The sequence below is a fragment of the Camellia sinensis genome, chromosome 8 (genome assembly GCF_055761805.1).
Source record: "Camellia sinensis isolate YWXY chromosome 8, ASM5576180v1, whole genome shotgun sequence".
NCBI lineage: Eukaryota > Viridiplantae > Streptophyta > Magnoliopsida > Ericales > Theaceae > Camellia > Camellia sinensis.
The window spans coordinates 147108457-147129225 of NC_138968.1; the positions used below are offsets into that span (position 1 = coordinate 147108457).

The 20769-nt window shown below is 42.4% G+C and overlaps 1 protein-coding gene across 1 annotated transcript; it reads left to right on the forward strand.

Annotated features, from left to right (window-relative positions):
• Positions 1-13562: 13562 nt before the first annotated feature.
• On the forward strand, positions 13563-16391 carry LOC145798162 (wax ester synthase/diacylglycerol acyltransferase 4-like). The gene is made up of 5 exons (XM_082885650.1): positions 13563-13755; positions 14232-14296; positions 15143-15514; positions 15993-16130; positions 16216-16391. The coding sequence occupies exons 1-5, from the start codon at positions 13563-13565 to the stop codon at positions 16363-16365; spliced, it is 918 nt and encodes a 305-aa protein (XP_082741776.1). The 3' UTR covers positions 16366-16391.
• Positions 16392-20769: the final 4378 nt, after the last annotated feature.

Sequence of the window (20769 nt, forward strand, 5' to 3'; positions counted from 1 at the left end):
TTGGTCCCATCTCTACACACATTGTTTCATGCTCTGTGTTCAGTGGTTCTACACTTGGACTTGATTAATAGTCAACCATTATTGTCCTTGCCTCTCCTGATTTTATTGCATTAGCCAGGTTGGCCAAGGCATTAGCATGGTTATTATCATCTCGGCTAACCTGCTGTAGTGGGCAATTTTGGAACAATGCTATCAGTCTACCTACCTCCTTTACATAGGCCACTATCCGTTCATTTCGGGCAACGTATTCGCCTATTGCCTGGTTGACGATAAGCTGGGAGTCACAGAAGACTATTACCTCGTCGGCTTCCATTGCTGCTGTCAACTTTAATTCTACTATCAGTGTTTCATACTCTGCTTCGTTGTTGGAGGCCTTAAACCCCAAATGAATGGATTGTTCCAACATCTGTCCATCCGGCGATACTAGCACTACTCTTGTCCCTGCTCCTTGTCAGTTTGAACTTCCGTCAACAAACAGTCGGAAGGAGTCGCCGACATAAATACTGCAGGGCCTGAGTTTCTCTTCTTTCCTTTGTTTGGCTATCCATAATTGGGTTTCTCCTTGTTCACCTGGGCATCGTATACCTCGGCTCAATAGAGCCCGATGTATGATGGTGCCCGGTGTGAACTCGGCCATGAAATCGGCCAACACTTGGCCTTTGATTGTTGTTCTGGGTCTGAATTCCATGTCATATTGACCTGTCAGATCCCCTTGCTGCAACAGGGACTTCAAAGGGTGCTCAGTTAACACCACAATCTTGTGGGCTTGAAAGTAATGATTCAGCTTCTTGGAGGCCATTACCAAAGCTAGTGTTAGCTTTTCCAAAGGTAGATATCTAGTCTCTGCATCTGCTAGGGTTTTACTCACGTAGTAAACTGCCTTCTGTTCTCCCTTATCCTCCTTGATCATTAGTGCACTGACTGCATGCTCTGAGACCACCAAGTATAAGAACAGCTACTCTCTAGGTATTGGATTTGAGAGAACTGGAGCTGTGGTCAAGTACTTCTTCAAGTTGGCCAAGGCGACTTCACACTCCTCTGTCCATAAGAAGTCTATGGCTTTCTTTACTAAACTGAAGAAAGGTTTGCATTTATCAGAACTTCTGCTCATGAATCTGTTTAGGATTGCAGCCCTTCCAATTAGCATCTGCATTTGTTTTGCCGACGTTGGGTTCTCTAACTCCAAAATGGCCTCGATTTGATCCGGGCTTGCCTCAATGCCCTTTCTGGTGACCAAATATCCTAGGAATTTTCCTGATCCAACTCCAAATGCACACTTTGATGCATTGAGTCGGAGCCGAAATGTCCTTAGGATGTCAAAAACTGTCTTCAGGCCAGCCAGACGATCTTCGGGTTCCTTGGTCTTCACGACCATGTCATCAATGTATACCTCTACTGTTTTGCCTATTAGATGCCTGAACATCTTAGTCACCAATCTTTGGTAAGTTGCTCCTGCATTTTTCAACCCAAAAGGCATCACTTTGCAACAATACAGCCTTTTTAGGGTGATAAATGCGGTCTTCTCCTCATCTGGGGGGTACATGGCTATCTGGTGGTATCCCCTGTAAGCGTCCAAGAAGCTCATCCTTTCATGCCTTGAAGTGGCATCCACCAATTGGTCAATCTTGGATAGTGGGAAACTGTCTTTGGGACAAGCCTTGTTCAGGCTGGTGAAGTCCACGTAGACCCTCCACTTCCCATTCCTTTTCTTCACAACCACCGTGTTTGATAACCATGTCAGGTAATTCACCTCTCGAATGGCTCTAGCCTCTAGAAGTTTATCCACTTCCTCTTCTACTACTTCAACATGCATCAACATCGGCCTTCTTGCTCGTTGGATGACAGGTTTAGCCGACCTGTCCACATTTAGTTTATGGCAAGTGACCTTGGGGTTAATGTTAGGCATCTCATACGGTGTCCAGGCAAACACCTCAAGGTTTGTTCTCAAGAACACCTCTAATTCTCTTTCCTCTTCCTCGGCCAAGCCTGAGCCGAGGAGGAATAAGCGTTCTTCATCCCTTTACTGGACAAAGATCTTTTTCAGGGCTTCCTCACTTTTCTCGGCTGGTTCCTTGCCGACGTCTTCAAGGACTTCCATGTCCTTATCTTCAATCTCTGTTGCTTTTGCTTCTCGTATGTTGCAGGTGGATTTCATTGCTGCCATGGAGCAATTCTTTGCCTGCACTTGATCCCCTCTAACCTCCTTAATTCCATGCTCTGTTGGGAACCGCAACAGCTAGTGTAATGTTGAGGGAACAGCCCCCATTGCATGCAATCATGGCCTTCCTAGGATAGCATTGTAAGGGGAGGGAGTGTCAATTATTGTGGACTCAGTTTTTACCTTTTTGGTGCCTGCCTACACTTCTAAACTTACTACTTCCAGGGGCCACGTTGGCGTTCCATTGAACCCAACCATTGGACCATTAGATTGTTCCAGGCTATCTTGGTGAAGGCCAAGCTCCTTGTAACACCTAACGTACATGATGTCACAAGAGCTACCCTGGTCGATCAGAATTCGCTTTACCTGGCACTTTCCAATTTGAAGGGATATTACCAAGGCATCATTGTGTGGATGTTGCACCATCTCTAGGTCGTCTTCAATAAAGAATACCACTAGTCCCTGGCACTTGTCTGCCCTAGGTCTCTTCTGTTAGACCTGATACACATATTGCAAGTGTTTTACCTTTCTGGGTTTCCCCACGTATCTCGTTCTCATTCACCTTCGAGTGAATCATATTGATCACTCGAGATCTGCCTATATGTGGTTGTGGTGCTGGCGGGGGTGGTGCTGCTGGTGCCTAAGGCAGTCTCACTTGCTCTTCCCTTGTCCTGGTCTCATCTATTAGGTCTCTTAAATGATCATGTCTTACCAAGTCTTCCAAATGTGCCTTTAAGGCTCTACACCCTTGAGTTAGATGCCCATCCTCATTGTGGTAGGCACAATGTTTCCCCAGACTTCTTCCCATAAATTCACCAGGAAACTTTTCTGGTGCTCTGTAATAGGGCTGATTCCGGATTCTTTTCAAGACTTTGTAGACCGGAATTCGGAATACGGTTGTGACTGCCTGTGCAGCCCTTAGTCCTGTTTCTTGCTTATTGTATCCACCATTACCTCGACTTCGCTTCGGCGAGCCATTTTTCTTCTCTTGTTTCGACGCCTTTGTCCCCGGCGTGTCCTCCTCGACCTTAGCATACTTTTTTATCCTGGCCATAAGTTCCTTCATACTTTTTGGCAATGTCATTGCTAGTGATTTTCAAAGTAGGCAATCATCTTTCAGGCCATTCTTAAAAAACAAGACTGCCACCTTTTGGTTGCATCTTGGTATTCAGTTGAACATCTCATAATACCTTTTGGCATAGACCCTAAGGCTTTCATCCTCGCCAATTCCCAGAGCCATCAGGGCGTCCACCCTTAATGGCTATAGTTTGTTTGTCACAAATCTAGCCACGAATATCTCGGCTAGGCCTTCCCAGCTTTTCACAGTTCCTTTCGGCAATTTGTGAAACCAGTCTAATGTAATTTTCCCAAAGGAAGAGGGGAACACTTTGCAGAGCAACGGCTCGTTCCCGGTGTATAGTGCCATTGAGTTCAGGCACAAACCGACATGAAAGTTAGGGTCAGACTTCCCGTGTATATCTGGAATCTCGGCATGTGGAACCTTTTCGGGGCTTCAAACTTGTCTAATTCTACTGAGAACGGCGTCCTCGGCTTGACCGGTGAGGTTACCTCGGCGTCTTGTCGCTTCCTCTAGAGTTAATCCCTCAGATCCTCCTTGGTCCGTCCAGGAGCTTGGCTATCAACGGATTTCAGCCTTTTTGGTATGGTACTCCCGGTGTCGTTATGAGTCCTCTTGGACCTCTCTCCATTAGTTGCGTCAAAATAGAGTTCCTTCCCCTGAACATGCCAATGTTCTTTGTGGTCAGCTTCCTTGGTACGATACGTCCTCCGAGAATCTCCCTTCATTGACTCTCCTCGCCCAACGTTTCTTGAAGGTCGGTGAGAGTGTTCCTTGGCCCTGGTGTGTTGGGGGGACTGTAGGGACTGTTTTTTATCCCCATTTCTGGGCATTGTTCTTGGCCGCTGGAATCGGTGTATCCTGTAATAGAAACGGTGGCTGCATGACGTTGTTCTGAATCATGAAATTGACAACCGATTGCAAGTCCACCAATTTGTTCGCCATTCTCTTCATATCGCCGTCCCACCATAGGCATCTATCTTTCCATACCTAGAGGTCGTCCTCGTTATAATACTTGCCTCGGCCAGATTTCTTTGGTACGTCGCCCTCCTTACCGACGTCTTTCTCTCCGGGATTCTGATCCCAAGTTTCTTCGTTGCAGTTATCTTCCTCCACGTTAGAGTCAATGTGCTTACCACTCCCAGTAGGGATGTCGTCCCCAACCTTTTCTTTCCGTCCGTCGTTGGTCATCTATTCTCCTTTCTTTCCCACAGACGATGCCAAATTGTGTGTGCTGATTTTCTAACCACACTGCCTACCAGGTACTCAGCTGGAGAGCACCGGCAGAATAGATTGCGCCCGAACGACCTGTAATAGAAAAATGAGATTCCGACGATGGTTCTTCCACCCGAGCACTCCGACGATCAAGTCAATAAACAATATCTCTCAAAGATAATCAATTGTGCTTAACTCACAAGCCAAAATACAAAAAGCGTACCTTAGACCCACGAGGGTGCCTTACTTTTATAACCAACATTGACCTGATCCCTGTAGAAGCCTAGCTTCAGTGGACTCTAGCTCAATGCCTATTCAGGACTCTCCAATAATAAAGATAAATTCCATAAGAGCTTTATCCTTACTCAGGCTGAGGTCCTCCTTCATTCTAGGACTCTTGTAACTTATCCGCTCATCTCGGATTCTGGTATCTCCGCAGATAACCTCGACCTACTCGAGATTACCTCGGCATCAAGTCAAGGACACGTGGCACCTTAGGCCCTCTTGTATGCTTTACTTGTGTTGTTTGAATGATTTGGCATCATTTCACACTTGATTTCAGAGCCTTTAGTGTTGTCACACTTCCATGTTTATCACTTCTTGAGCACACTTGAGAGTTGTGCTCTTAGGCCTAGTTGATGGGCCAATGCATGTGCATGCTTTGTTTTGCATCTCATGCCTTTGTTTTGGTGTTATGGCCGTTGATTTGGGCATGATTGAGGTCTGTCCATTTTGGTTTAAGTCCATTGAGCATGTTTGCTTTCATGTTATTTGCATGCTTACATTGTCATGTTGTTGCATGCTTATGTTGCCTTGCTTTGTGTATGCATGCATTAGCCTTCTTTGCATGTTTATGTCACATTGCATTAAGTATGCCACGTTCTTCGCATTGTGTATGCCATGTTCTTCGTATTGTGTATGCCATAATCGCATTGCATTGAGTATGCCATGTTGCGTTGCATGTTGTTGCATACTTGTCTCTTGCATTGCATGTTTACATGCTTGAGTTGCATTACATTTGTTTGGATTAAGTGTTAATCCGAACACGAGAAATGAGGGACATTTCATACTTGAAGTGATGAAACGTGCCTCAATTCTCAGTCGCCAACCCTCTTGATCAATCATGATAGAGGTCAAGGCTGTATGTGTTATTGTGCATTCATTTCATATTGAATTGTGCAATTTGACTTCTCGGCCATCATGCATCGAGATGCATGATTGGTGGCCTGAGGGTCGAGAACCGCACTCCCTTGAGCTTATGAAATAATAGGAAGGGTGGTTGTGCACACATATCTTGCAAATACATTGCCATGCCCTTTCTTGCTCTCTGTTGCAGCAAAGTGGAGAAGTGCAGCAAAACCGGTCGGCCGACCAGATAAACTAGCTGGCCGACCACTTTTTCTGGTTTGCAGCAATGGAAAGTGGTCGGCCAGTGGCTGGAAACACCCCTAGGTGGTCGGCAGCCCTCCCACAGGTTCTCAAGGTGAGTTGGAAGCTTTCTGGAGCTTGGTGTAAGGTTCTGAGGACAGTTGCAAACAGAGGCAAGTCGGGGCATCGTGACGGATTTCTAAACGAGGCGACCGAGCATGCACATACGTCCCGCCTTGAGGCTCCTGATTTATCGCTTTACTTAGCTGATTTGATTAGCTAGTTAGCTATTTGGTTTGTTCTTAATTAGTTAAATGCGTTTAGCTATTCAATTCGTGTTGTAATAGCTTAATTAGTTAGCTTGTTAGTTAGCTAGTTTTGTGATGTAATAATTAGTTTAATTAGCTTAGATTAGCTAGTCAGCTTCTTATTCGGACTCTCCGTCGAAAGGGCCAACTGTTGTAATAAGCGTGCGTGTGTGTGATGCATGTCTTCTAACCTCAATTTCTTTCTCCCTTTTACTTAAACCGGTTACGATGGTTAGTTTTAGGACATATTTCGATTAGCATCCTTATGCTTGCATGCTTGCATCCACTCATCTGCATTGCATGCACCGGGCTCGGCGCATCATACAAACTGCATTGTATTTCAATTCCAAGTTGAATACATGTATCGAATTGTCGCATTCACATGACATCTTAGAATAGCTGAGCCTATCTGAGTTGCATTTTTACATGTGTTGCATTAGCCATCTTAACATGAACTAGGATCATACATGATTTCTAACTAGTTCTCTGTTTTGGCTCGGAGTACACTGTGAGTGTTTACGCTTTAGCATTCTGCATGTGTGTTAATGTTGCCATGAAAGCATGCTTACCATGAGGCTAACTGCTTATTTGATATAACTGTCTGAATGCCTATGGGTGAAGGTTGGATTGCTTGAATTGGAACAATTCATCAAATCCCCGATTTAGCCTACTTGCGAGTAGCAAACTTCAAATCATTTTTTTCACAAACGAACACACAATGTTTTGTTCCAATTTAGGCAATCTAGTCTATACTTGTATATTGTGCGCATCACATAGTAATTCTAGGTTAATAACTGTAGACACCCCATTTTTGACCGTCCTCAAGACTCGATTGTGCTTGCAGGTACATCCAGCCACTAGCTCGATTGTTCGTCGAGTATTTGACTTTCGCGGCGGAACATCACAGGTTTGAGCTTTCCGAACCCTGTATCCTTTCTGTCCCATTCTTGGGCCATGGCTTGGTCCTTTCAGAATGCTTTTCTTGGTGCACTGCCGACCATGGTCTGGCACTGCCGGCCATGCCTTTGTTGTTGCCGGCCACTGGTGAAGCTTGTCGGCCATCAGTGAGCCACTGCCGGCCACCACTGATGGCCGGCAGAACCCCTGTCTCAGCTGGTTTCACTCCAGATCTTTTGAGCCAGCTGGAATCCTTTCATCTCCCCTCCATACACATGTATGGAGGGATGAAGCTCTTGCCAAGCTTCTTGAAGAAGCTTTGCATTATTTTCCCTCTATATAAGGAGAGGCCCTCTCCCCTTAGCAGAGGTTCAGCCATTTTAGAAGAGATATAGCTTTCTCTCTCTATACTTCTTACTCTCTCTCTATATTGTTGTTAGTTTTGTGCCTTTTTCTTGCACTTTTGCACTACAACACATAGAGACACACCACCACCTTTGGGCTGAAGTTCTTAGGAGTGCTACTTGAGCTCTGAAAGTTGGTTTTTGGCCCCTGAGGTTGCTGGTTTCGAAGTTAGACTTCAAGGGTGAGCTTTTTTCCCTTTTTAGTACTTTTTTGTATCTCATTTTGGCCATTCTTGCATATTTTTTTAGGCCTTGCTTTCAACTGAAAAAAGTTTTGTATTTAAGTACTTTTGGTAGTTTTTTAAGGTCTTTGTGTTGTTGAGGGTCTTCAACCCTCTTGTTTGCCTTGTTTGGCCTTGTTTTGAGCATGCCTTAAGACCTTTGAGCTAGCCTTGGTTTGGCCTTTTAACCACTGAAATCCAGTGAATTTTTAGTGGTAGGCATGTGGTTTTGAGGTCTCAAATCAGAGGGGGTGGCCCCCTCTCTTCTTATTTTTGTCTGCTTGAGTTTTTGGCCTTCCAAAGGACCATGCCTCTCTGTACTTTTGAGGCTTGGTTCAGGCCTTTTTTTGTGACTTTTAGGACCTGCCTTAAGTCTGTCCATGGTTGGTTTGGTCATATTTTGCATGCTTCTTACATGTGTAGTGTAATCCCATTTGTGGCTCATCAAAGTAGCATGCCTTTCTTGCATGTGTTGGCTCCATTTCAGTAGGTTTTTGGTGATGTTTTACCATGCCTTAGATCTATTTTAGATTGGTTTTGTCACTCCATGCATGTATGATACACTTGTAGTGTAAATCTCATAAACTAGCTTTATATTCTTCTTGCTTTAGCATGTCATCCTAGCTTATGTTGAGTCCATTCCAGCATGTTTTTGGTGATGTTTTGCCATGACATAACTCTGTCCATAGTTGGTTTGGTCATCCTTTGCATGCTTCATATACTTGTAGAATAAATCTTGCTTACTAGCTTTATGTGCATGATGTTTTGACTCATCATCCTAGCATATTTTGAATTTGCTCCAGCATGATTTTATTCTTATTTTGGGTTGTCCTAGGATTGTTTTGGGCTGCCATGGTCATATCACTCATGTTTTGTATAACTATAGTGTAAATGCTTTGACTAGCCTTGGGTTTTGAGGCCCCTACCATGCCATACATGTGATGTTTGCATGCTTTGCCATCATTTCAAATGTTATTTCAGTCCATGGATTGTGGTCATACACTTGCATTTGACATACTTTGAATACCTTGAAGAGTTTGTGCTTTATGCCTCAAGAATGAACTTTTGTGCATGCTACTAAGCCTAAGCCTTTTGGCTCATCATATCAGTGCATTTTTGGTCTTGTTATACCATGATGTTACTCTACTTCATGTTGTCCATGTCATGCCATGTTTGGTTTTAATAGGTATAGTGTATTACCCCTTTTGTAGCCTCGCATGCTTCATGCCTTTCGGACTTATGTTCTACCTTGTGTTGGCTAGCTTCAAGCTTATTTTTAGTCTTGTTTGGACTTGCCTTGGGACTATTTTAGGTCCTCTTGGCCCTTCGGGGCTTGCTTTGTATGGCCATGGCTTAAGCTCCTTTGCTGGTTTTTAGCTGATGAGCTTCATGCATGCCATGCTTGTGTTTTGTGTGTGATTTGGCATCATTCCTAACATCATTTCAGAGCATGTAGTATTGTCATACTTCCATGCTTGTCACTCTTTAAGTGTGTTTGAGAGTTGTCCTCTTTATGCCTTAATTCTTAGGCCAATTGGCATGCATGCTTGTCTTGCATTTTGTGTCATCAATTCATCATTTTGGCCACTGATTTGGGCATGGCTGAGGTCTGCCCACTTTGGTTTAAGTCCATCTTTTGCATGTTGTCGCATGCTTGTTACCTTGTATGTTGTTGCATGCTTGCATGTTGTTACATGCTTATCCATTTTGCATGTTGCTGCATGCTTGTTATATCACATGTTGTTGCATGCATTGGTACATAGTTACATACTTGTTGCATGCCATGTTGTTACCCTTGTTACATTACATTGTACATGCATGCATTACATTGTACTTAGAACCTTATGATCGCCTTGCTTTGAGCATGCCATCTAGTTCTTAGCATTGAGCATTGAGTATGCCATATAGTTGCATTGCATGTTTGTCATGCTTGTGTTGCATTGTTGTTTGGATTAAGTGTTAATCTGAGCACGAGAAACGAGAGACGTTTCATACTTCAAGTGATGAAACGTGTCTCAATTCTCGGTCGCCGACGCTCTTGATCACACATGATAGAGTTTTAGGCTTTACGTGTTTATTTGTGCATTCATTTCATACTAATTTGCACGAGTTGGATCTTTGGCCATCATGCATCGGGATGCGTGATTGATGATCGTGGATCCGACTATGTCTCTCCCTTGATGTTTTGAGGTGATATGGAGTGACATAGTGCGTACATACCCTTGGGAGACCCTCCATTTTCTCTATTTTGTGCTCTGTTGCAGCTTGGTGTCCCAGCACATCAGTGGCCGGCAGTGCCTTACAGATGGCCGGCAGTCCCTCATTCTTAGCCGGCAGTGCCCACCCTTAGCCGGAAGGTGGTCGGCAGCATCTCTCCATGGCCGGCAGGCCACTGATGTGTTCCCCAAACTACTTTTGGTAAGGTTCAGCAAGAATTCCTTGAAGACACCCTACAGACAGAGCCTCTAAAGAGCATCCGGAGAGCTTACCGGGATGGGAACCGAGCATACATGTTCACCTTCTTCAACTTGCCGAGGCAACATTGTTTAATTGCCTACTTGTTAGTTAGCATTTGGTTTTGTAATTTAATTAGTTAATTTGTTAATTAATTAAGTTTTGTAATAATTAGTTGTAGCTAGTTATTAATTCGGTTATGTAATAATTAATTAGCTTGTTAGTTAGTTAATTAGTTGGCTTGTATTATTCATTCGGACCCTCCGTCGAGATGGCGAATTTTGTATTAAGTGTGCGTGCGTGTGTGCATGTCTTCCAACCCCGCGTCTTTCTCCCTTTTACTTACCTGCTTTTGATGGTTAGTTTAGAGTCATTTTCAATTAGCATACTTATGTTTGCATGTTTGCATCGTTCATCTATATTGCATGCACCGGGCTCGGCGCATCATACTAACTGCATTGTATTTCAATTCCAAGTTGAATACATGTATCAAATGTAGCACCTCATATGCCATATTAGATTAGCCGAGCCTATTTCTAGTTGCATTTTGCATGTGTTGCATTAGCCATCTTAACATGAACTAGGATCATGCATTGATTACTAACTAGTTTCTGTTTTGGCTTGAAGTACTAGGTAAGCTTTTACGCTTTAGCATACTGCATGTGTGTTAATGTTGCCATGAAAGCATGCTTGCCATGAGGCTAGCTGCTTAGTTGATATAAATTGCCTGAATGCCTGTAGGTGAAGGTTGGTTTACTTGAATTGGAACGATTCATTGAAATCCGTGTTTTAGCCTACTTACGAGTAGCAAACTTCAAACCACTTCCAAACAAACGGATATGCAATGCTTTATTCCAAATTAGGCGATCTAGTCTATACTTGTTTGCTGTGCGCATCACATAGTAAGATTAGCTAATTAATCGGGATAAGAACACATGTGTTTTCAAAAACAAAATATCATGTTTAGTAGTGGCCGATCTTTGATCGGGCGAGCGGGGGTGCTCATAAATGACCTTCCTCAATCATACCCAAGTTCCCGAGCCGAGGCAACTTTGGTGATGACGGACACATGGCCTTAGGCAATGAGTCAGGGTTTCCTGAATTCCCCCAAAATGAAATATTTAGGTGGCGACTCTGTATCTGGCAAAGCAGTCCATATTTGGTACTTCTTTCTTAAAAATCAGTTTTCCAAAACAATTTGCCGGATTTGGACTCTTTGGTGATTTATCAATCTCACATTGCACATTGTGAGATCAGATTAAGAACCGTGACAATTTGAGTCTGAACTGTAGCATGAGGCCCTCGGGGCGCGTCTACAGTTTCTGGCAACTTTGCTGGGGAGTTAGAGAACTTGACTCAAACTCATGATATCTTGTTTTGGCTGCACTTATGTGTCTCTTTGCATTGCATTTCCATTGGTGCGCCTAGGACACCGTGTTTGCCGTATGCTATTCCTGAACGATTTTTACCGGGGCACCCTTTTTGACCATTCGACCTAGTGCATATCGGAATCCATAGTGACTATTCCAAACTAGGACAGGTTGCTTACCCGATTATAAGTTGTTTGAAACCGCTGTGTGCGTAGTGAAACCCTAGCTCCTGACAAAATAGGACAGGAAACCCTACCCCAACATAGGGTTATTTTGGCTCTCACTTATTTGTTATATGCTTTTAGAGTTGGCCTCTACAGGGAATGCACGTATCAGTTTGCAAGTCTGAGTATCAGACCTACGGGCATCTCTATTTTGAGAATCAGTTATATCTGCGGGTATCAAATTCACTTTTTTCTTAAAAATCAGTTTTCCAAAACGATTTGCCAGATTTGGACTCTTTGGTAATTTATCAATCTCACATTGCACATTGTGAGATCAGATTAAGAACCGTGACAAGTTGAGTCCGAACTTTAGCATGAGGCCCTCGGGGCGCGTCTACAATAACCAGAATAAGAACACATGTATTTTCAAAAACAAAATATCATGCTTAGTACAGGCCGATCTTGGATCGGGCGAGCGGAGGTGCTCATTGCATGGCATTCCCCTCTCGTACCCAAGTTTCCGAGCTGAGGCAACTTTGGTGATGACGGACACGTGACCTTAGGCACGAGTTAGGGTTTCCTAAATTCCCTCTAAAATAAAATATTTAGGTGACAACTCTGTAGCTGGCAAAACAGTCCATGTTTGGCATTTCTTTATTAAAATTAGTTTTCCAAAACGATTTGCCGGATTTGGACTCTTTGGTGATTTATCAATCTTACATTGCACTTTGGGAGATCAGATTAAGAACCGTGACATTGAGTCCGAACTGTAGTAGCTCAGAACAAAACGATTTCGCGTCCTCAGGATGCGGAGCTCGGGAGTTCTCGGGGCGGTCTACAATAACACTTCTGCAGCTTTCAATCAAAAAATTAGTAGACTAATACTTGATTTTAAAAATTGAAATTGTTAGTGACAAAATAAATTCTCACGGGCCTCTTTCGATAATTCAAACCGTTCATTTTGTCGGGCACTTCATATATTTCATCCACACAAAAAAATTAGGTCTCTTCAATAATTGCAACTTGTTTAATTATTATTTTTGTCATAAAAAAAATATGGTTCAGTTTTTAAAGACACAATTGTCGTCCATTTTTGTAACATGGTAAATTGAACAAGTTACAGTTATCGGATTGATCTCATTTTTTTTGTAGATGAAATACACGAAGTGTCCGATAGAATAAACGGTTCGAATCATTGAAATGGAGCCCGTGATGAGCCCACGGATCCAAAAACAGCTCCATCTTGTCCAAATTTTGGACTTCTCCTATTAAAAAATAATACATGACTAATAAATAATTAAGTTCATCACATAAGACTAACCGGTTATTTTATCCTTATTTGTGTATGAAATTTTTAATTTTTACACTAACCTTGTTTGATGTTTGAAAAAAATATGTCAAACTTTATAGATTTGACATATATTGGATTACCATAAGATTTTAATTATGAGAACACTTAATTTCCCTTTAATTAGTATTTTACTAATTATACGAATGAAAAAAAATAATGTTCCCGTATTTGTTTTATACTAAAATGTATATTTACATTGATTCTGATCTCTCCAACCTCACTAAAAGAGACATTAGTGCAATTTACTCCCTTTTCTTTTTTTAGTTGGATCATTCAATTAAAATTGAGGAACTAACTATGTGAAGAACAGGTAGAAGACAAGAATGGGGCAAGAAAATGGAAGAGGGTTGAAGTGAACCTTAAAGACTATGTCAAGGTCCCAGTGTTCCCTAAAGGACTCTCACCTGCCCTATACCAAGACCACTTCAATGACTATTTCTCCAAAATAGCAACGGACCAACTTCCTTAAAACAGACCCTTATGGGAAATTCACATTATCAAGTACCCTGCAACAAATGCATCTGGCCACATCATTTTTAAGCTTCACCATGCACTTGGTGATGGCTATTCTCTAATGGGTGCTCTTCTTTCTTCCACACAAAGAGCTGACAATCCTTCTATTCCCTTAACTTTTCCTTCTCGCCAATCACAGTCCCAACAGAAGGAAAATGGTGAAAAAGTAGGCAATATTTTACGGCATGTGGGGTGGATTTTCTCTGGAGTTTTTGACACTTTGCTGGATTTTGGAGAGAGCATTGTGAAGAGCGGTTAGGATGATGATAGGGTCGACGCCGATCCATTCGGGGACTGAGGGTTTGGAGTTTCAACCAAAGGTCACAACTAAGATGACATTTTGTGAGTGTTTGGGAAGTGAGTTTTTTTTTTTTTTTTTTTGTAGGTTTTTATAGTTGTGGGATATTATGGGAGAAAATTTTTTTTGTGTTTGGAAAGATAGTTGGATTTTTTTGTGGTTGGATGTGATATTTGTGAGAGAAAAAGTGAAATAATTATGGGGTTTGATGTGATATTTTGTGTGGATTTTTTTTTTTTTTTTTGATTTTGTAACCAATTTGTCTTTTAGTGAAAAAAATAAAAAAAATAAAAACCAAAAAATTGAGTTCCCAAACAGCGCCTTTCTCTTCATCAACTCAAACAAATTAAGGGCAATCTTAATGTGGTAAGTAGTAAGTGGTGTAGTTTTGTCAAGATCTAATTGCTGCTAATACATTTAATATAAGATTAGATTTTCTTACTGGAATTTCTAACCTACTAGTGCAACATCAGATGGTGGAGACCACAACAATTAATGTATTCATAAAAATTTTAATGTCATTTTAGTTGTACGTATTTTGTGCAGTTAATAATAATGAAGGAGGGAGGAAAAAAATTGAATGAGAGGTACTTGATGGACTAGAAAAAATATCATAGAAATTAATAAAATTTACAAAATTTTTTTACTCACAATTTTTTTTTTTTTTTTTTGATTAAGATTTTACTCACAAATGTGACATGTAGTAATATGGAACTTTGAGATTTGAAAAGCGATTTACTAGAATTATATGATAAATACAATTGATATGAATAAGAAAATTTTTAAAAAGTTATTAATTTGTATAGTATTTTTCCTTAACTTTTTCATAAGCTAATTATGAGGCACAATTAGTCATGTTTGTATGGATGAATATTTGTATGCATGATTTTATGAGTAGTTATAATCAACTATGTAGTCAACCTTGGCCTCAGATTGACTTGGCATATTTTGGTTGGGTTGATGCATTTTCCTCAAGTCTACTACTTACAAAATGGAGTCCCAACATGATAAATAACACATAGTTATGTTGTCGCATTCTTTCAAGTTCATGAGTAGAGAGTGTTGTTGGAATACATATTAGACAAAGTAATTAAAAAAATACAAAATATACAAAAAAAAAAATTTATTTTGTTAATAAAAATGCCTTTTAGTGTTAGATTAAAACTCAAAATGCCTTTTAATTAGCTCCATCAACATATTTCTTTTTGTTTGAACATTTTCAATTCCAAGATCAATTTTAATGAAAATTTATACCTTCTACTACAATTCCAGTCTAAAACCTTCTAAATTCATATTGAAAATCTTTTTTGTTTTGTTTTTTGGGAATCTTTCGATTGTAACAGACAATAAATGATGTAATTGTGGATATTATTTACTTGGGAACTCGAATGTACATGAAAGTAGCTGCAGAAAACAATAATGATGAGTTGGAGAATAATAATACAGAGACTACTGGACTAGTGCTACTCAATACCAGAGTTATAGGCGGTTACAAGTCAGTGAGTGAAGTGCTCAAAAAAAATGCTGAGATGCCATGGGGTAACCATTTCGCATTCTTACATGTCCCAGTGCCACAATTAACAGATGATGAATCCTCAAACCCGCTTGATTATATTCTCAAAACACATAAGATGATCAAGGGAAAACGAAACTCATCCGCTGTTTATTTCACTGGTTTGCTGTTAGACACTATAAGAAAATTTAGAGGCTTCGAGGTACATTACAATATCAATCTATATTTGTTATGGCATTTTGATTTTAATTCTCATTGTTTTTAAACTTAGAATAAAAAAAGATATGTTGACATGAATCTTTCACAACTGTTAATGATGTAGAGCATCCAATCCAAATTGTAGCAACTCATTATTTGAGATTAAACTCAATCAGGCTTACTCATTGAACTCATTTGAAATTTACCATTGATTAATTTGCTATCATATTAGTTAAATTTTGCACAAATATAAAATATTCCTCTTCAATCCAGTCACTTTGTCTGTTTGCTTTTCTGCCCATTTAAAGTGAATTAATAGAGTGTAGCCTTACAGGCAACGATGGATCTAGAGGGGCGACCACACCTCAAAAAAATTGAAATATATATATATTATACTAGAAAATTTAAAATTATAAGAGTTTGCACTGCTAAACATCTTTCGCACCGCATAGTGATAATCGTGTATCCGACCCTACTTGCAGGCAACATCTAGGTACATCAAAGGTACATTGGAGAAGTCGAGCATCACAATCACAAATATGATTGGACCCATTGAAAAAATTTCTATGGCTAATCATCCTGTCAGCGGCTTCTACTACATAGTCGGTGGTTGTCCACAGGTATTTTTAATTCTACACTTTCTTTTTTCATTAAGTATTTTTTTGGAACAATACTGTGAGATTTTGCATCTGAATGGAATTGCAGAGCCTAGTGGTGACAATGGTGAGCTACATGGGAAAGCTAAATGTTGTCTTTGCAACAGAAAAAGGCCTTATAGATACAGAAAAGTACAAGTCATGCATTGAAAATGCCTTTCAAATGACATTGAAAGCCACTGGCCATGCTGTTTCATAGGCAAATTCTTAGGACCAATTCTCGGAAAAAATAACATATCTCATTTGCACTTTTGTTCTTGATTATAGTATGATTCAACAACACATATATATGTTGAACTATATGTGTGTGTGGGGATATATTTTCTAAATACCAACACGTGGCTAAGGTGACGCCGACATGTCAACTGAGGTGCCACGTGTCCTGGTCGTGATGCCGAGGTTATCTCGGCGAGGCCGAGGTTACCTCCAAAGATATCAGAATCCGAGTTAAGCAGATAAGGCACAAGGGTCCTAGAAAAGGGGAAGACTACAGTTGGAAAATGATAAGACTCTTAGGGAGTTTATCCCAATCCTACTGGGAGTCCAAGATAGATAGTAATCCTAAGTCCATTAGAGCTAGGCTCCTGTTGGGACAAGGATTGAGTTAGCTATAAAAAAGAGGCACCCCCGTGGGTCTCAGGTACGCAATTTATATTCTGAACAGTGAGATTTGCACTATTGATTATCTTTGAGAGATATACTGACTTGATCGTCGGAGTGCCCCCGGGTGGACGAACCACCGTCGGAATCTTCTCTTTCTATAGGTTAGCCAGGTGTCATCTATTCTGCCAGTGTTCTCCAGCTGAATACTGAGTTGGGCAGTGTGAACGAAAAATCATTCACACAATTTGGCGTCGTCTATGGGAAAGAAAGTAGAATAGATGGCCAGTAACGGACAGAAGGAAAAGATTGGGGACGACACTCCTGCTGGGAGTGGGAGACCTATTGACCTTGATATCACAGGAGACGAATGCAACGCAGAAATTCGTGACCAGAATCACAGAGTGAAAGATGTCGGCCAGACTGGCGACGCACCAAAGAAACCAGATCGAAGTGGATACTACAACGAGGACGACCTCCAGGTTTGGAAAGATATGTGCCTACGGAGGGACGAAGAGGTAAAAGAGATGGCAAACAAATTGGCAGACCTACAGTCGGTCGTCAATTTCATGATGCAAAATAACGTAATGCAGCCACCGTTCCCGCTGCAGGACACGCCTGTTCCAGCGGCCAATACCCAGAAGGGAGGGTAGAAAACAATCCCCGCAGCCCCTCAGCACAACGGGAGCAACAGATACTCTCACCGACCTTCTAGGGAAGTCGGACGAAGAGAGTCAAGAAGAGAAGAATCACGGAGGACGCATCACACAAAGGAGGCAGACCCCAAAGGACATTGGAATATTCAGGGACAGGCATTGTGCTTCGACACAACTCATGGAGAAGGGTCGAAAAGGACTCACCACGAAGCTGAAAGTAGTGCACCAAAAAGATTGAAAGCAGGAGATAGCCGAGCTCCTGAGCGGACGAAGGAGGACTTAAGAGATTACCTCAAGAGGAAGTAACAGAATGCCGACACTGAGGTAACCTCCCCAAATAAGCCGAGGACACCATTCTCGGTGGAATTAGACAGGTTTGAGGCGCCGAAGAGATTCAGTATGCCGAGGTTTCAAATATACAATGGTAAGTCAGATCCTAACTTCCACGTTGGACTATATTTGAACTCAATGGCATTGTATAGTGGGAACGAGCCGTTGCTCTGCAAAGTGTTCCTCTCATCCTTCGGGGAGATTGCATCAGATTGGTTCCACAAACTACCGAAGAGAAGCGTGAAGACTTGGGAAGGCTTGGCCGAGATGTTTGTGGCCAGGTTCGTGACAAACAAGCTGCAGCCATTAAGGGTGGACGCATTGATGGCTCTAAAGATCAGCAAGGATGAAGGCCTTAGGGCCTATGCAAAAAGATACTATGAGGTGTTCAGTCGAATACCCGAATGTAATCAAGAGGTGGCGGTCGTATCCTTTAAGAACGGCTTGAAAGACAACTGTCCACTACGAAAGTCTTTGGCAAAAACATTGCCAAAAAGTATGGAAGAGCTCATGGCGAGAATCGAGAAGTACGCCAGAGCCGAAGAAGACATGTCGGGAACTAAGGAGATAAAACAAGATAAAGGAAACGGCTCGCCGAAGCGAGGCCGAGATAACAATGGATCGAGTAAACAAGAAACAAAGCTAAGGGCCACACAGGCAGTAACAACTGTGTTCCGAATCCCGATTCCCAAAGTCCTGGACCGGATTCGGAACCAACCCTATTTCAGAACACCAGCAAAGGCACAGGAGAGTTTATGGGAATGAACGTTGGCAAACATTGTGCTTACGACAATGAAGATGGGCACATGACTCAGGGTTGTAGAGCCCTGAAAACACACTTGGAAGAACTGGTGAGGCAAGGCCACCTGAGAGACCTCATCGATGAGGCCAGGACAAGGGAAGAACAGGCAAGATTGCCTCAGGAGTCAGCAGCTCCGCCTCCCCCAGCACCACAACCTCAGGCAGGAGGACCTCGGGTAGTCAATGTGATTCACTCATAGGTCAACGAGAACGAAATTAGGGGGGAGACCCAGAAGGTGAAGCACCTGTAACATGTTTACCAAGTCGGGGAGAAAAGACATAGAGCAGAGGAGCGCCAAGGACCAGTAGTGTCCTTTTCAAAAGCCGACCTTGAGATGGTACAGCATCCGCATAATGATGCCTTGGTAGTATCCCTCTAGGTTTGGGAGTGCCAAGTAAAACGCATCCTGATTGACCAAGGCAGCTCTTGCGACATCATGTACGTTCGATGTTACAAGGAGCTCGGCCTTCACCCAGACGATATGGAGCAATCCAATAGCCCAATGGTCGGGTTCAATGGAACGCCGACATGGTCACTGGGAATAACCAGCTTAGAGGTGCAGGCGGGCACCAGGAAGGTAACAACAGAGTTCACTATAATCGACACACCTTCCCCTTACAACATCATCTTGGGAAGGCCATGGTTGCATGCAATGGGGGCAGTTCCCTCAACATTGCATCAACTATTGCGATTCCCAACAGAGCATGGGATAGAGGAAGTTAGAGGCGATCAGCTACAGGCGAAGAATTGCTCCATGGCAGCAATGAAATCTACCTGCAGCATACGAGAGCCAGAAAAGGCAGAAATTAAAGATGAGGACGTGGAAGTCCTAGAAGACGTCGGCAAGGAGCCAGCCGAGAAGAGCGAAGAGGCACTAAAGAAAATCCTCGTCCATGATGGGGATGAAGTACGCTTCTTTCTTCTCGGCTCGGGCTTAGCCGAAGAAGAGGAAAAAGAGTTGAAAGCTTTTTTGAGAGCAAATATCGAGGTGTTTGCTTGGACACCTTACAAAATGCCTGGCATTGACCCCAAGGTCACTTGCCACAAACTGAATGTTGACAGGTCGGCCAAACCTGTAATTCAACGAGCCAGTAGACCGACGTTGATGCACGTCGAAGTAGTGGAGGAAGAAGTAGATAGACTTCTGGAGGCCAGGGCCATTAGAGAAGTTCACTACCCGACATGGCTATCCAATACAGTGGTGGTAAAGAAAAAGAACGGTAAATGGAGGGTCTGCGTAGACTTTACCAGCCTCAACAAAGCCTGTCCCAAAGACAGCTTTCCTCTACCCAAGATTGACCAGTTAGTAGATGCCACTTCAGGGCATGGAAGAATGAGCTTCCTAGATGCCTACAGGGGGTACCACCAGATAGCCATGTACCCTCCAGACGAAAAGAAGACCGCGTTCATCACCCCAAAAGGCCTGTACTATTACAGAGTAATGCCTTTTGGGTTGAAAAACGCAGGAGCAACTTACCAAAGGTTGGTAACCAAAATGTTCAAACACCTGATTAGCCGAACAATAGAAGTCTATATCGACGACATGGTCGTTAAGACCAAGGAATCTGAGGGTCATCTCGCCGATCTAAAAGTAGTCTTTGAAATCCTTAAAACATATCGGCTCCGACTCAATGCATCGAAGTGTGCATTTGGAGTTGAATCTGGTAAGTTTTAGGATACCTGGTGACCAGAAGGGGCATCGAGGCCAGCCCAGATCAGATCAAGGCCATCCTAGAGTTGAAGAGCCTGATATCAGCAAAACAGGTGCAGATGCTAACTGGAAGGGCCGCAGCCCTGAACAGGTTCATAAGCAGAAGCTCAGACAAGTGCAAACCTTTCTTTAACTTGGTAAAGAAAGCCACGGACTTTCTTTGGACAGAAGAGTGTGAAGAAGCATTAGCCGATTTGAAGAAGTACCTGACCACAACTCCAGTTCTTTCGAATCCAGAACCTAGGGAGGAGCTGTTCCTGTACTTGGCGGTTTCAGAACATGCGATAAGTGCAGTACTAATCCGAAAAGAAAAAGGGAACAAAGGGCTGTTTACTATGTAAGCAAAACCCTGGCCGATGCAGAAACGAAGTATCTACCCTTAGAAAAATTAGCACTGGCTTTGGTAATGGCTTCAAAGAAGTTGAACCATTACTTCCAGGCCTATAAAGTTGTGGTGCTAACAGAACACCCCTTGAAGTCCTTACTGCAACAAGGAGACCTGAC